The sequence below is a fragment of the Centropristis striata genome, chromosome 1 (genome assembly GCF_030273125.1).
Source record: "Centropristis striata isolate RG_2023a ecotype Rhode Island chromosome 1, C.striata_1.0, whole genome shotgun sequence".
Classification (NCBI taxonomy): Eukaryota; Metazoa; Chordata; class Actinopteri; order Perciformes; family Serranidae; genus Centropristis; species Centropristis striata.
Window position 1 is genome coordinate 28,255,578 of NC_081517.1, and position 18,127 is coordinate 28,273,704.

At 37.7% G+C, this 18,127-nt stretch overlaps 1 protein-coding gene across 3 annotated transcripts in view; it reads right to left on the reverse strand.

Moving 5' to 3' along the window:
- Nucleotides 1-3,129: 3,129 nt before the first annotated feature.
- The window catches only part of prkcaa (protein kinase C, alpha, a), a 169,677-nt gene continuing 154,679 nt past the window's right edge, over nucleotides 3,130-18,127 (reverse strand). For 2 of the 3 annotated variants that reach the window (XM_059337286.1, XM_059337294.1), the window contains one exon: nucleotides 3,130-7,148. In XM_059337286.1, coding sequence (XP_059193269.1) covers nucleotides 6,984-7,148 — 165 coding nt within the window. In that variant the 3' untranslated portion in view covers nucleotides 3,130-6,983. Of the gene's footprint in view, nucleotides 7,149-15,250; nucleotides 15,352-18,127 lie in introns of those variants that run through there. The other variant, XM_059337302.1, reaches the window with a different exon arrangement.

Here is an 18,127-nt window from a genome sequence, read left to right on the forward strand (position 1 = left end):
CGTCTCTTTGTAGTCGTTATACATCTTTTTGTGTCTATTATAAAGTCATTTGGTATGTTTTTTTGGTATCCCTTTGCACTCATTTTGTGTCTATTTTCTGTATCTTCTTTGGTCTTGTTTTGTGTTTCTTTGCATTCATTTTGTGTGCCTATGTTGTTTTTTTGTATGCATTTGTTGCCATTTTGTGTCTTTTGTGGTAATTTGTGTCTTTTTGCAGTAAATTTGTATCTATTTTGATTGTTTTGTGTTTCTTTGCAGTCATTTTGTGACTATTTTTGGTATATTTGTGTTTCTTTGCAGTCATTTTGTGCCTTAATGTAGTTATTTTCTGTCTTTTTTGGTCGTTTTGTGTTTCTCTGTAGTCATGTTGTCTGTTTTTTGGTGTTTTTTTTGTGTTTTTCTGCAGTCATTTTGTGTCCATGTTGTTATTTTGTCTTTTTTGGTAGTTTTGTGTCTTTTTTGGTGTGTCTCTTTGTAGTAATTTTGTGTTTTTTTGTGGTGGTTTGAGTCTCTTTGCAGTAATTTTGTGTCTTTTTTGGTCTTGTTTTGTGTTTGTTTGCAGTCGTTTTGTGTCTATGCAGTCATTTTGTTAAATTTTTTGGTATTTTTGTGTTTCCTTGCGGTAATTTAGTGTCTTATTTGGTCACTTTGTATTTCTTTGCAGTCATTTTGTGACCACATGTATACATTTTGTGAGTCTTTGTGGACTTTTTATTTCTCTTTTTAGTTTATGATTATTTTGCATCACTTCATGGTTGTTACCATCTCTTTGGGTGAAAATTTAACAGGAAAGCAAAAATAAATACTTTGATATAATATAATTTGCTGATTTGGCAAAAAATAAACACTCACTTGCAGACGCATGGATCTCATTTTCCTTTTTTTTAATTTGCATTATCATACATTAGGTACAAATGACACAATCAATTACAAGGTAAGTAGCTCAGACTTGTTTTAAAGGTTTCAGGCTGACAGGGGAAGAAGAAAACAAACATACACCATTTGCAAAATACAATATATTCTTTCTTTTACAGTCTATGAAGACATCTACTGTAAGTCATTTATGTACAGGGACAGGGGTGCTGAGATAATAAATGAACAAAGAGAGGAGAGTTAGAGACCGTGTTACTGTAAGGGTCACGGGATAAGGCATTCCTGCACATCATGGATCCTGTGCTCTGTATGGCCAAAAAAGATGGCAGCTCACCTCAACTCTCTTATATCACAGCAAACAGGACACAGCGGAGAGTAATGACTAACTACAAAGAAGAAAGACGTCACACAAGAGTCATCTAAAGCAAACAGGAACATAAAAGGAGGACTGGAAGAAATACTAATTAAAAAAGAAAAGAAAAATCACATCAGACCTCTGTCTTAACATCCTCCATTTAAGATCAAATCTTTACATCAGAAAATTACTTCATTATCTTCTGGCCAGCCTAATTAAATTCAAAACAAAATGCTGAGGAGATCATACAGAATGTAAACAAAGTAAAACACTAAATACATTTGGCTAACTCCTTTCCTATGAGGGTGAACCAGTACAGAGGAGGAAAGGGTGGAATTGAAGTCGACTATGTTGAGCGAATAGCACGAGAAAAATCAACTGTTTTCCTGACCTGATGGGATTTAAAGGGTGAAAAAGGAGGAGCACGCTGTCGATAAAATGATGGATTGACTCGGCCCAGGCACTGAGGAAGGAGGAAGCGGTAGAGTGACAGAGGGCGTTCAAGAGAAGATGAGGGAGGGATGGTTCAATGTGACGAGGCACAGGGGTCGTCCTTCAAACAAGCCATTATCATCTATCCTTTTCGTTCATTTAACGAAACCCCATCAATCACCTGTTCATTGTTCCTTCATTCCTCCAAGATCATCCTTTGATATTGTCGATACACATATTAGCTCATTACATCATTCAGTCGTTAATAGGCACAGGGAGGTAAAGGTAAAGCAAGCAGACACAGGAGGATGAGTTAGTTTTATGGCTGTAAAGGTTACTGGCGTCAGTCAACAAAATGTGCTTAAAATTCTGATTTACAGACCATTTGATGGGAAAAATAATTGATGTTAACAAAGCGTGCAATGTTTTTTTTCTCTCTTTTTTTGAAACTTTTATTTACATTCATTCATTTGCAAGAGATGCTGAAATGCTAATATGGTGTAAAGCGAAGCAGAAATAACTTTACTAGACTACTATGACAATGGATTAAAATACAAGTTGTGAAGTAAAGGTAAAGTAGTAGGGCTGAACAATTCAGAAAAAATATCGAATTGTGATTGTTTTGACTGATATTGGGATTGTGATACAATTCACGATATTTGAGGGAATTGTAATTGTTCCATCATTATTCTGAGAAGGATTTGAACCAAAGTTTTTTTTTCTTATGTCTGTAAAGTGAATACGATTTGTAGGCATAGATGTCTCTGCAGCAACACAATACTTCATTGAGAAGGTATTTTGACACACATACATATATATATATATATATATATATATATATATATATATACATACATACATACATACATACATACATATATATATATATATATATATATATATAAAAAATAATAATTATATATATATATATATATATATATATATATATATATATATATATATATATATATATAAAATTATTATTTTTTTTTAACCAATATTGTGCCTCCTTTTATTTGGATACATCACATGTCCAGATTGCAATTTTGATACATTTCTATGAATTGTTTAGCCGTGGTGTGGAGTAAAAATGGAGTAGAGAGTTTGAATAAAAGCGAGTATGATGAAGGTTAAGTTGAAGATGTACAGTATGTCTGTTCAAGATGGGAAAGGCACACAAGGGGAGAGTAAGTCATATTTTTTTCATGCCCACATTGACTGTGACTAAGAACATTATTTAAAGACGATCGGGAAGCAAGTAGTCAGAGATTCTATTAAAGGGATGGATCTAATAACTCAGCACATACAGAGGTGCAAGTTGAAGGGTAAGACTGTTGCTGAGTGAACTCCGAGTATGTACAAGGAATATTTTCTCTCACGTCTGTGAAATTCACTGTGGATGTTGAATCAAATGCTCCACAGGTTGAAATGTTTTTCAGACACAACTCTGCCCAAGGCTAGACAGGGAGGGAAAAACTAGTACCGTGTATGATGAGTCGTTTATCGAACTGACTGGCATCTTAAGCGTACTGACACAATGTGCACTGGTATACTCATGGCAGCATGCTATATGTTATGTGGCCAACAGAGTGTACAGCAGGAGTGGCTTCAGGCAGCTCTCAGGCCTGCACAGGGGAGAAGCTGCCACAAAGAAGAAGTCGTCTGTGTGACTACAGCTAGTGCAACGCTGCTATTGTCGGGTTTCTGGCGGTTTCCAGGTTTGGCACATGCAAAAGGTTATATACTATAGGAAACACGGTAGGAGAGCACAACTCTTAGAAAAACATGGAGAAAATATTACAAACATTTCAATAGTTCCTATCTCAGTCAGATATGATATATTCTCTAATGTGATACATCCTTTGAAACATTCCTGAATTTCTAGGCAGAAGCTTGAGAAATAACAATGACCACACTGACAGCAACTGACAACAGCAAAAGCAAAAAATAAAATAAAAGGGACAACATTAAGATTATAACATAAACTGCATTCATGGACACCAAAAAGCGAGTGGTCCCCCTGGTCTAGCAATGAGCAGTGAGTCACAACTCACCACAGATTTGGGTTCAGTGTTCCACATCGCCTTATAAAAGGTAAAGCTGATCTAGATCCGAGGTCTACGTCTCAGGAAAGTCTTTTATAAAGTTGTTTTAGAATCAATTTAGATTTATAAACTATAATAACTGTCTATTCTATGTTTTCTAGCCCCTGTGATCTGCATTCTTTTGGGAACATCACTGTTGTTTCCCGTTCCTGCTTTTACACAGTTTACAAATCAGCCTGAGAATTAGGCCTTCGCTGCTTCATGACTTCTACCAGACTGTAGCCCTGTTTCCATTACATTTTTTCAAGTGAATTTTGAGAAATTTTTAGATGTAGAAAAAAAGGGATTCATGGTATGTTTTCATCACCTGGTTAAAAGTTAATAAACTAGGCTATAGCACCCTTTGGTGCTAGAGGCTACAGATGGCTGTAATCCACAAGTAAACAGAGGAGAAGACCTAGATACTGAGAACCAGAAACCAAACAAGTTGCCTTGGCCATCTAACCCATCTATATGAGAAAAATGGTCTTCAGGAAATTTGGTGAAATTGCTCTTAATTTGTCAGCTAGAATTGATATAGTCTGAATCAGACTGTATCAGTTGGTTAAATGTTTGTACTTTGTAGTTTTTGTAGTTTGTACTGTATTTATTGCACAAACATTTCAAGAAGGGCAAAAGCCAACTCAATCAAGGGTAAAAACTTGTTTGCGCAGAATAATTTTGATTAAAATATATTTTTTCATTGATCTTATCCATTTCCAATCAGCTTTTCTTCAAATTTCACAAAAAATATAAGAGTGGAAACATGGCTTTTGTCATTGAAACTTGATTTATGTGCAGTACAGTTACAATATTCCTATCACCTTTTAAAGAGTCTAGCTGCTCGAAAAACAGCACATTACATTTGGCCAATCTGGAGCTATACTTTCAGATACTCCACATTTAATCTATCCTTTGAGTATCAAACATTCACATGCTTGAATTTTGACACTTTCCACCTTCCTGCAAAGCTGTCACGATTGGACTCCTTTGGAAGCAACATGAATCTAAGCTATGGCCATTATTCTTCAAGAAGGACAAAGCAGGTACAAACTTTCAAGACAAAGGACTGATTCTTACCTCTAAACTTAGGTTTTGAGTGGAGCATCACTTTGAGGTTGTACTGTAACTCTTAGGACTGTTATACATATTAGCATGCAGCCTTTAGCGGATCACGTGCATGGATGATGCCTACCAACAGCATGCAGATACAGAGGGACAGTCAACAGCCAGACACGCATTCAATCAACACACAATTTGCAGTCAAAATCATTGAATATGATTAAAGAAAATAAAAGTTTTGATAAATCTGCCAAAACAAGTAGAACAGATATATGTTGGTATAAAAACTGTAACTTGCTATACTCTTTTTAAATAACTTGTGATTATTTACAAAGGAGTTAGATAGTAGACGCATTAAAATATCAGTATCTGATCTAATGGAAAAATATGTATGAGATCACAAAGAATAAGAGAGTAAAACTAATCTATTGTTAAAGACATTAAAGAACCTAAAAGGGATGCAAAAAAGTAATTAAACATATTCCTAATGAAGGATGAGTTTGTTCTCAGGATAACAAAGCATTGTAAGAAGAAATGCTCCTATTGATTTGCAACTTCTGCATCTAAGAAAACTAACAAACGTGTTTTATGTACGCTTCTGGACATGATACTGTATGCAATATAACATTGGATGGTTAATACACAATCATATGATGTTATATTCCAAAAACAAACAACAGTTTATCAAAATGTGTTTTTTGTTGATACATTTATGACCAATAGGATGCTTTGGAGTTATGGGCATCGGGACAGAGACGGTGGTTAACACTGACTAGTGTTAAAACATGACAAACTGTAAACGTTTTAGGTTTGATTTTTTTTTCTTCCTTTTTTTAAGGTAGATATAAGAATGTTCTACCACTGCCCACTTACTAAACGGATTACTGTGTGTCCACATAGTGTCCACAAAATTATTGACAAGGAAAGGATACAATGCAGCTCAAGTTAGGGCTAGAAAATAACCGTGTGAATTATTACTTTTAAAAGCAGTAAAATGGGATGATAACAGTGAAGCTAAGAAGCTTAAAATTGGAGCCAACCCTGACACTTGCCTACAAATGGGTGACAAGTCTCTGGAACTCTACTGGAGGGATAAAGACTATTCTTATAAAAGATATTCTCTCATTTGGTGTTTTGACGATGGTGGTGGAGATTGCCATCTAAGACATTGGGGAATTGTCATTCTGGAAGAGACCACCACCATCAGTACATAACTATTTCATTATAAGATAAAAAGAATGTCATATAGGATATCAGTTGCTTTATTCATTGTGTTTCTCTACTCATTCAGTTAGGGGTTTCCGTTAATTTGTCACCCTTCTGTAAGTGTCTCACATATTTGCATTTTTACAGGCTGCATATTATCTAATTACACAACTGTTCGTTCTTAAGTTGATTTGCTACGCACACTGGAAGTTGAGACTGGCTAGAATCAAATTGTACTAAAATAGACTTTTATACCATCACCATGAAATCAAAGAAAACTGTAAACATGATACAGGAAACATTGAATCACAAGGTGCTGTATCAACGCCTGCACCACCTGTCCTTCATATTTGGCAAAATGTCTACACTGCCTTATGTGAGTGCTTTTCAGGCAGTCACATAATATCTAAATTCTGATAATTATTTATATTGAAACTGCGAACCACCAACTAGATCTTTGGACCATAATAATCCATTGAGATTTGTAGGCATTAAAACATTTTCCAGAATCACTTAATCCATGGCTTGAATGCTATCTTAGTTTAATGCTCATCTAATATTGTCTGGCTTATATAATATACAGCCAGATATTAATTTATTCTTTTCATCATGTACTCTTCAAGATAAATAAGGCCTGACAGCCTTCTGTCTCAGTGCCTCTAGTTATGGCTAACCTTCATTACAAATTGCAGCGTTAAGGAAGGACATCCTAGTCTACAGTGCATGCTCATCATTAAGGAAAGGAAATTATTTCTTGTAATGGCAGAGAACCAATCTAATGTATAGAATTTATACTGGCAAATATATTGTAAAGAACATATAGGTATGCCCTAGAATGCTTATGAATAAAACCAATAGATAAAGGTTTTATAGTGGGCCTTCATCACATTGTGGTCAGATGTCAGGTTGGCGGTTGCTTTAAGTGGGTGGCAGTGAGCAGGGAGGTTCTTCAGGGAGGTTTCCCGTCCTTCTCATACGCTGTTAGTGAGCGATGGGTGTACAAACTGTGGGTTGATGAAAGAGAACCCTGCAAACTCAGCCTGGTCGATGTTGGCGATAACGAGCTCGTCGGGCGGTGTGAGCTGGGGCTGGGTGCGTGTGAAGAACTTGTCAAAGTTCTCTGCTGCTTTGCCACACTGTAGGAAAAAAAGAGAGAGGAGAAGGGCAAGTTCAGATGTAAGGTATGTAAAGTGATATAAGGAGTGCAAGCAGACCGACATGACAGAACAGACATGGAAAATCTGGAGCACTGGAGGAAGTGTGCGCATGGCAGTTCTGAAAAGGCGAAAGACAAAAGAGACTTCTTGGAACTTTTTTAACAAAAGAGCTCAAACCATAGCATCATCAAACATCAGCAACCACTACCATTGTCATCACCGATCATATTCCTTAATAAAATCACACTGGGCTGTCAACTGGACAATGTGCATGGACAATACAACAAGCAACATTTGTGCGTTTTCTCACATCAACCTGTTGACTGATTACAATGCATTTTCACCTGCCCCCTGACCTACATAGAAAAACAAAGAACAGTTCACACCTGATCCCCCACTTTTCCCACTGCTACATGCAGTAGGAGGCTCACAACATCCGATTACATGCTCTACATCTCAGTCACCTGTATCGCAATGCACCGTTCTGCACGCCGGCACAGCTGTGGAGCAGCATTGCGGTTTCCAGTAAACATGGCCCAGGATTGATTCTATGGGAGGAAATGGTGTCAGGACCTCTGCAACAGGGCACACTGTGTTTGCTCTAACCTCATAACTTGCTGTGATGCAGCTCCTTTATCTCAGCTCAGATGTGATAAGTTCGTACTTTTGTGCATTTGACCCCTCAGATCGTAATTATCTTACAGAAGAATAAAAATGATTCCTTGAACGAAGATAGCAGCAGCATCAAGGTCACAAAAGGGTTAATTAGTGTGTTCATACGAGGGAGGCAAGCTGTCAGTATTTAAAAGGAGACATCAAAGGTTTCCATGTTAGTATGATGAAAGGATAATCAAATTAAATCAAAGACATGGAAACGGATCATGTCACATGGTGGGTGAATTAGCACTTAAGAGAATTTCTCAGCAAAGGATGTTCATGTGCATGTTCAGAGAGGTGGGTGTACATCTCATTTTGTTGCTGTAGTGATGCTCCGTCCCGACTGAGAAAAATCACACTTGACATGTATGCTTTCATGACAAAAACAAATGTACTGATGTTGCAGGTGCAACTTCTATCGAGTTAAATTTCCAGTGTGTAGGATTTAGGGGGATCTATAGGCAGAATTTGATTATTCATTCATTCTTTCATTATCCTTAACCGCTTATGCACTTGGGTCATGGGGAGCTGGAGCCGATTCCAGCTGACAATGGGCGAGAGGCGGGGTAGCCAGACTATCACAGGGCTGACATATAGAGACAGACAATCAAACTCTCATTCACACCTATGGGGAATTTAGAGTCACCAATTAAACTTAAGTGCATGTGTTTGGACTGTGGGAGGAAGCCGGAGTATACGGTGAGAACCCACGCTGACACAGGGAGAACATGCAAACTCCACAAAGGAGGGCTGCAGGCTGGAGTCGAATCGGCGACTCTCCTACATATTTATACTTTTATTAGTGCAAATCACCTGAAATTAGGAATTAGGATATGCCCTTCATATCTACATAGGGAGCAGGTCCTCTTCCATGCAGCTGGCCATGTTGAAACCACCATGTTTCTGCAGTAGCCCATAAGGGACAAAACAAACCCTGGCTCTAGAGAGGGTCTTTTGTGTTTTTATGTTACCTGAAAGCCACTGTACTTTCTCTACACTCATGGAAAGGGAAGGGTGATTTAGTTGTATTTAGAAAGTTTCTGTGATGATTAAGTAATATAGTGCAATTTTTAGGTCATGTAAGAATACTGACATTTGCATTTGTATTGCTAATCTGGTCAAACCAGAGCAAAACCACATATTGCAAGACTTAGTCATCTTACGTGCTATTTTAAATGTTTTACTAAGCGATGCACACATTACCAGATGATGATAAAAAAAATTACACCAATGTCTGTAATGTAAGCTTTTTGTCTAATAACCATTTCCAACACTGGCAAATGGATATAAGACCATGGAACATGGAAGCCAGATGTTTTATCTCCTTCCAAGTTAATCTCATTTATGGTGCTGTATATTTCCTTGCAGTGATTGTGCGCTTGCCATTCGAGGTTATCTGTGCTTTCTTAGGATTAGCTTTTATGGTGGATCTGCTCACGGGTGCACTCTCTTTTTTAAAAAAACATAATTGCCAGCATGCCCTGTTCCCTACCTACCATTCTTTTCATGGAGAAGAAACAAGATGAGCACTTTTGTTATGACTGATGTCAGGCCAAACCACACAGTCTGTCTAAAAGAAGTTGATGTAGCCTCTGTGACATCACCCATTATTTTGTTGACCGCAGTTTTAAAGCCTTAGCTTTTTTGGCATTTTGGCCATCATCATGTTGTTTTTTTGACGCGTGAAGTGACCATAGTTGGACAAATGCGTGAAGGTGGGGAGCAGCAAGGTGTAGATCTGACAGAGAACATTAAGACACAGCATAACTTGCCTTATTGTCTATTTTTCTTCAAAATGGGACCATAATCTAAAAAAAATGTGTTGAAGAAGGCTCAAAATGTGTGCTTGAGACCATAAACTAATTAGGAAAATGTTTATTGAGGTAATATATCCAGTGAAAAGTAGGGTCTTTTTCTCAATGACTTTAATACAATTAGACTTCTAGTGGAGTCGCCTCCTGCTGACCATTAGAAAGACTGCAACGTTACAAGACTTGAACACTGACTTCACTGTGGAAGCTACGCCCACTTCTTTAATACAGTCTATAATCTAACCCTGCACCAGCACTGTAAACATAAGACCACATATTTAAGAAAAAATCTGCAAACCTAGCCTTTGCATTCATAAATTGAAAGCTTTTAGTATCGGTACTTTATGTTCTTATCTGATCACTGTACACCTTTTAGAGCCTGTTAACACAACAGCATCAATGTAGAAATGTTTCTGTGTCTATAACAGGCTACCCTACAAATACAATATGTTTGCTGGCTGCAGTATTCCTTTTTACTGAAGCAAATCTTGTACAAATGTTATTAGGACATAGCAGAGGAAATAAACTACTTGGTCCATGAAGAAGATTTTTTGTCTCTGCTAAGTTATTCTACTGGACAAAGACCAAGAAGAAATGAGAGTGTATGAGTGAAAGAGCAAGGCAGAGAGCAGGGCTGTACATAACATCTTTCTCTATCCTCATCAGTAAGTCCACCTACACACCAGGCTCACCTAAACGGATGCATGCATTCCCAAACACACACAATCATACACCCCAATATGCACACACACACAAACACACATATACTTCATGCTAAAACCTGGTGCACCACTTGATAAGTATTCATGTTCCCTTGGGAGCTACTGTTCTGTAGCTGGCTGTGAGAATAATCGACTTTGTGAAGCCAAATGCCATGGGGCTCTGATGCAGGGCTTGAATAGAAAGAAAGGAGGATGGCAACCAGAGCACCTTTGGCACTGTTGTCATAGAAATAAACACTGGTGCATTAAACTCAAATGGCTGTTGTGCCTGCAAAGGTAATATTTCACCAAACATTACATCAGGGTTGAAGGTACTTAAGCATACAATATAAAGCATTCAAAATTAGGATATTTAACAGCTTCAACATTACCCAGTGATTTACCCCGCTGTCTAATGCTAGTTGCTTGATGTCTACTCTCGAAAGTATAAACCCTTCTTAAACCAAAAGACACAATCTTGCAAAAAAAGTTAGATTAATATAAAAGACTAAATATAGATAGTGGATAAAACTACTGTGACATCACTCATTTTTAACACAACCAAAATGCTGCAATTAACTTTCAAGAACTGAAAACACACTGTAAGGTGAAAGTACCCTGAAGCATACCCTGGTGTAGCATCTTTTTAACTCTAAATGGAACAATTACTTACAAATTCAGCATCATGCTGTATTGAAGAACACTTGATGGAAGACATTGAGATCATAAACTCTATAGGAAAATGTTTACTGAGGTAATAATTCAAGTGAGAAATAGGGTAATTTTCTCATTGACTTTAATGCAATCTAACTTCTTTTTGCAGCCAGTGGTGTTGTCCCCTGCTCGCCATTATAAAGAATGCAGGTTTAAGGCATGCAGATACAGAGTTTAGCACTTGAATATCATGTTAGAGGTGTCTTGCTGTATGTGTGTAGTGCAACCCTGATTCCAAAAAAGTTGGAGCACTGTGCAAAACGTAAATAAAAACAGAATGCATCAAATTCAGAATGTGTATATATTTCCAAAAAAGAACATTGGGTGAAGGTTGAAAAGGATTTGCAAATCATTGCTCTCTGCTTTCATTACATTACAGTGTCCCTGCTTTTTTTGGGATTGGGGTTGTAACACTGACGACACAATATTAAGCCTGTTAAACTTTTCCATGACAAGATAGATTCATCACCATCTATTTAGCAATGTAGAAGCCTTTCCAACTTTGTTTTGTCCTCTTTTTTTAAGTAGCAGTGCTATAAGCAAAGCCCTCTTGGCATCTACTTATTTCTGCTTCACCAATCCTGTTCACTTCTTCAAAACAACCCAGCAGACAGAAATCTCCAACATCTAAACATCTGTCCCTTTTCTGGATGATAAGAGCTATTACAACTGACTGAACACCAGTGATTGCCCTTGACTATCAAAGTCACATTGACTGACTGACTCACACAGGTTTTTATCGAGTACAGAACCTGTAATCCCAGTGGAATTTGTCTACACTGCAGTGCTACAAGAAACATGTACCATGGTACACCCATTTACATCAACTTTAATCGTTGCTATATGACTTCATGACGTGACCTGGCATTGAAACTCTTGACTAACTTGTGACTAATTGACCTTATCCACTGCTGTCCTACATTCACAGACAAGAGATGCAAGTGTGTGTTGCGTAAGTGCATCCCTGTGTGTGCAAGGAACTGCTTGTGTGTCTTTGTTTAGGGACTTCTTCCTGTGTTGGTAAAGCAAACAGACAGTGGTTTGAAGGTACAGACATTTCCTTTTTCATTCCATTTTTTTTAATGGTGAGGCGTAATGAGAATGAAAACATAAAAAATATTAAGACACAGACATTTCCACACTCTGTATGTGAGTTTTTTTTTTTAAATGTCCTCCCATGACTGTTGTCCTTGACAGGTGACGTCCACTCCAAACCACTACCACCCTGTCAGAGTGGAAAGCAGGCAGGACATACACTTTAAGATGTGTGTGAGTGTTGTCTCTGAATGTACCACACGGCAGATACCTGATGGGTAATCTCCACTGCTGTGTCTCTCCGTATACTTGTCTTCTTCTATCCATCACTGACCATCCGTCGCTCAAGTGAAGCAACACATTTCTCACTCTGACCTCCACTGACAATTGCCAGCACCAAGATGTGCCTTTTTTGGATCACAAAACAGTGACTTCTTGTGACATCAGACCTCTGCTCACAAGCGAAATACCACTGTGTAAAGTAAAGCATATGTGGGATGGAGCTTCAGCTGCCAAACTGACACAGGCTGAACGATTTGTCGAATTTATTTATATTAATTAATTCTGGTCGTTTTTAACAGGAACAATGTGGGATGTTGTGGGGAAGTAAAAAGTTATGAATATATTTTTCTTGAAACAGCATTACAGTGTGAATACAGGACCTTTTATAGACTAGGAACTATTTTATAAGAGCTGCTCTCATGAGATAAGTGAAGCTGAAAAGATTAGCCTGACAAGAACAAAAGGAGAAAATTAGATTATGAACCATGGTCATGAAAATCTGCACCACTGCCTTTGTGATTTTTTCCAGATCCCTAGACTTGCCCTTTCAGAAAAGTGCAGCGCTGGTCTAACATCTCCTATTTCCATTGTGCTATTCAGCCAACCCTTATGGGGTGAGACCGAAGCTATTACACTGTTGATACATCCTCACATACACGGTGACATATTGTCCTACATGGGATTTTTGACCTACTTTCTCTCATCTTTAATCTCTCTCCCTCTCTTTCTGCAAACACAGACGCGCACGCCTCTGCACTCAAGCATATTAAAAGAACACTCAGCTACTTTGGATGGTAAATGAGTGCCTGTATCCAATAAGAGTTGTGCCATGACTCTCTCTCCCGCTCTCTCCACCTCCCTCTCCTTGAAGTCACTGGCACGGGAAGCTATTCTGTTTTTGTCATAATCTCCAGAGTATCCTGCTTTGTTCTGATGAATTGTTAGCTTGACATTAGCAGCGAACAGCTTTTAGATGGGCATCAGTCCTTTAAATTGATTGTATCTCTAACATTCGGCATCTCACACAAACAACAAACATTTTTGGGGGAATTTTGGGGTGAACTGTCCCCTTTAACATATATTTTATGAACTTTAAACAGAAATAAAAATATTTTTAATCCATATACAGTGAGTAGAGTGGGTAAGTAAATAAATTTACAATGAAGTAATTTAGTTAGAATTTGAGTTTATTACAGAAATGGTCCCTAAAATGCTGCACTATATTGAATTATCTACTACTTAACTTTCACTGCCTTATTCCATGAATGTGTAATGTAAAACATCACAAAGGACATTTGACTCCATGGGTTATTGGTGCATGTTCCAATGATTTTTTTAAGACTTTTATGTCATTATTTTACAGTAATCATAAAATGATTAACTCTTGCATCTACACCGATTAAAAGTTCATATTGGCAAATATTTTCAGGATGAAAAATTCATACCACACGTGACTTTGTTTACAAACCTCAAAGCAATTACGAATTGCATAAACCCAAATGCTTCTGACACTCAACATCTATTGAGAATTTACCAATAATTTTTTACCAAAAATGTGGTAGAAAATACCATTTCTCATGACTCCAACTTAGGAAATAAATAATGAAGAAAAGAAAATACACAAACAAACTGAAACTGCTCTCTGTGATATCCCATAAGCTAAAAGAGGAAAGGCAGACATGCTCAGTCAAGTTGCAACAGCCTGTGTTTCTCATTTTCTTACAGCTACAGTGAGTCACAACTCATCCATATTGCCATCATTTTCTGTGTGTATGTGCATCTCTCTCTGTCTAAGTGTGCATGTATCCCATCAGGCATGCGCATCCCTTCCTAGGACACTGTTCCAAGACTTCTGTGCAGTGACTAAGTCCTCCCACTCTTTCTTGCCCCGACTCCCTCCCTTCATTCACTGCTCCCATCACTATCAATCAGCAGCTTCCGATTTGACCTACTTTCTCCATCCTTCTCTGCTCCTTTCAGCCATGAAGACGTCCATCCATCCACAAGTGGGCATGAAACGCGTGGCCGCTAATAGTGTTGTACTCAGGAAATTAACCTGATTTAAGGTCGACACTGCTCGCTGGATGTGGCTGACATTTAATTACGCGCTTGTTTTGTTACCTGCAGTATAGATGGCTGCACAGTGACACCATCCAGAATTTTAAATATGGATCAACAATAACTGAGCCTGCACTGACACTCATTCTACCACACACACTGTGTCCTCCGTGCTGTCTGAGGCCCTGATACAGATGGTTTGAATGTCTCAGCTGGGTGCAGCCGGTGTATTGATTGCAATTCCACAGCTGTCACGGGCGGATGAAGTGAGATTGAGCGGGGATAGGAGAAAGGAAAGAGAACTAGGAGTGGATTAGAGAGGCAGGGTTAGACCTGGTGAGGGGTGAGAGGAAGGTGTATTATGATGCCATTTGGTAGCAATGGACTCAAATACAGGGCTGTATTACATGGTATAGTGAGATGGACACAATGGATTGTTATAGAACAGGTTACGGTGGTAATAGAGAATGCTCAACAATGCTTTCTTATTCTTTTTCCACCTCTCTCATCTTTCACCCTTAGCTGCATCGAATATCAGACCCATGCAAGCAAGCACGGTGCAAAATGACATGCACGTTTGCATGCATCCACCTCCCTGCAACTTCAGCGTGGACAAATATACAAGCACAGAAGCTTTCCTTCCTCCCTCCGATATTGATTACCCCCACCGCCCCACCCTCACACACACACATTGCAGCAAATAGACACAGAGACGAGGCGTTCATGCAAGGAAATCTTCCTCCCCTGCTTTTCTCAATCTCTTTTAACCTTCACTTTCTTGAACCTTCCCACACACGTACATTTACACTCGCACATACACACACAAAGCACACACAGCATTTCCAGGACACCCAGCACGTCCACTCAGCAGGAGACTACATGGACAAAGAGGTCAGGATTCACCTTATTAGAGGAACTGGAGCCCTTGAGGGTTGAAACAGAAGAAAACTACAATATTTAAACTGAAAGTTTAACACACACACACGCACACACACACACACACACACACACACGCAGGACACTGAGTGACCTACATATCGTTGCACAGTCTACATGAACTGTATGATTCTGTGTATGTATAAATATGGAGGGGGATGATAGAAAGACAGAAAGTGAGTGTTCCCTGCATGATCATGCATCAGCTCAAGGGATTTCAAAACTACTTCTTATTGTGCAGCAGAATGTGAGCTATATGAGATATGCATTCATAATAAATGTATGTTACATTAATTATACATTCGGATGAGAGGCTTTGAATTTACTTACGGCCCATATAACACATGCCTGAAGAAGCCTACGCTTGCAGCTGTTATGGCTATACAAAACAGTGTCATGTCAAAGCAGTATTATAGTCCACATCAGACGTCTTTTTGTTTAATGTAATAATTCTATTTAGTAAGCATAGCCCCAATTCATCAATTTAGCTGGAGAATATATATAACTTTTGCAATACAATGCTAGTGTAGTTTCGACTCTGGTTTTAGGGTACTTGTAGGCCTTGCCATGGGGAAGGCCACTTTGAAAATGTATAGAGTAGCTCAACATATTAACATTAGATCAACTGAAACTCTCAATTCATGTTCGTGTGTAACAACTAGATAGTGCTCTAGATAGAGAGCACAGAAGTTTCAACAGTCCAAATGATTAGCTAAAAGTAACGTAATGAAAAAGGGCAAAATAAAACATAAATGGTTGAAGTTATTTGCTTAAAGTACTGACTGAAAAGTAAAAAAAAATCTTGAAGTAAATCTTGAAACAGTTTAAACAGCTAAAAATATTAGATAAATAGTGAAAATGTTAAATGTTTTTGATAAACAGTTAGCTAAAACTACTGGATACATGGCTAAAAGAGTTAGCCTAAAATAATGGATAAATGGTTTAAATAGTTAACTAAAAGTAATGTAGGCTATAACTAGCTAAAGTACTTTATTAAAAGTGATGGTTAAATGGTCAAAATAGTTAGCCAAAAGTAATGGATAAATGGCTAAAATAGTTAGCTAACAGTAATAGATAAACGATTGAAACATTAAGCTTCACTCCAAGTAGTTGGCTAGTGGTAGTAAGCCTACAATTGCTGACCAAACCAACCAAAATACTGACAGTTGTATGTAATAAAACAACAGTATCCACTTTTCTGTTAATAGTGTTATACATTTGGAATAACATTGGGAATCGATGAAAGGGGTATTTGACTTCACCTAATTGTAGAGGTACTTTAGACTAAAAAAGCTGGGAAAAAATGACTTAAAAGACATTTGACAGTGGTAGAAGACTACACTAATGCTATGACTTCCTCCTTGCGTCATTCTTTACATACATCTGGTACCATTAGAGACTCTTAATGGGAGTGTTGCAAAGGACAACAGTCAGATTACATCATCTATCTCAACACATGAATACATCCTGTATAATGCAGTTACCCTAATATGATGACAGCTACTGTAAAACAAGCTGTAGGTCTAGTAAAAAACAAGTCAATAGTAATTTACTACACATCTCCAAAACACAAAGAGTGCCAACAACACTCTGTGACACATGTATTGGTAGACATGTGATGCTTGTGTAATACAAGAACATGTATCTTGTGTATACAAGAACAGTAGTATTATATCATACTGTAGGCTCACAGAAGCCCTGTTATGTATTATGTATAAATTACAGCGACCTGATGGTGTGTACTGCCTGTTGACCCCCATGACCCTGCTCAGAACAGTCAGCTGCAGGAAATGAATGGATGGATGTTTGTCGTGCATCAAAGCAAACAACAAGTTCTTGGTAAATGGCATGTAATTACAGCACAATTAGAAGCGAGGATAAGTTTCAATTAAAGTGAGGTTACACAATAAAGCCACGTCGTAACATCCACCTGTGTCCGCAAGTGAACACTGCTAACAGTTGTCTATTCTGTCCACCTTCAAGCTCCAACAAAATGATGTCACTTCATTGAAGGAATCACCTTAATCACAAAATATGTTTTTCAACTTTTGGAACTATACAGATAGTTTTATTTGCTTAGATCTTGAGACTTTTGGTGTAACACACCAAATACGAAAACTACTTTTTAGTTTGGGACAATTACATGAAAAGTCAATGCAAAAACGCAAATAAATCTGTAATCTACACTACATGGAAGTAAACCCCCCCATCATTCTAGAATTTCATGAAACACAAGATCCTGCAGTCAAGAAAAACAAGATGAACATTTGCTGAGCGTTTGGTGTGAGCACAGCATTATGTAGCTCTGGTAAATGCTTCAAACTGCCCTTTCACATCTACAGAATTACAAACCATCTTTGCTCTTTTGTCTTATTTTTTACAAGATGTTTCCCCGTTATTACATATAAAGAAGATCTTCTGAGAATTATTTATGAAGATACATTTTTAAACAAGGGGCATGTTGTAGTTCAGTGGGTTTCATGCCAAGTGCAGTACTTAGAAATAATGGCCTTATATATGTTCATATATATATGTTCATATATATATATATATATATATATATATATATATATATATATATATATATATATATATATATATATATATATATATATATATATATATATATATTTTAAGTCTGACAGAAGTTTTAAATCAATAGTTTGCCAAACAAGAGATTCCAAAACACTGACAGAAACATGTTTGGTGTGGAGAATGTAGCAAAACAATACTTATGGACATTGTGTGTGATAGTCTTATTTTA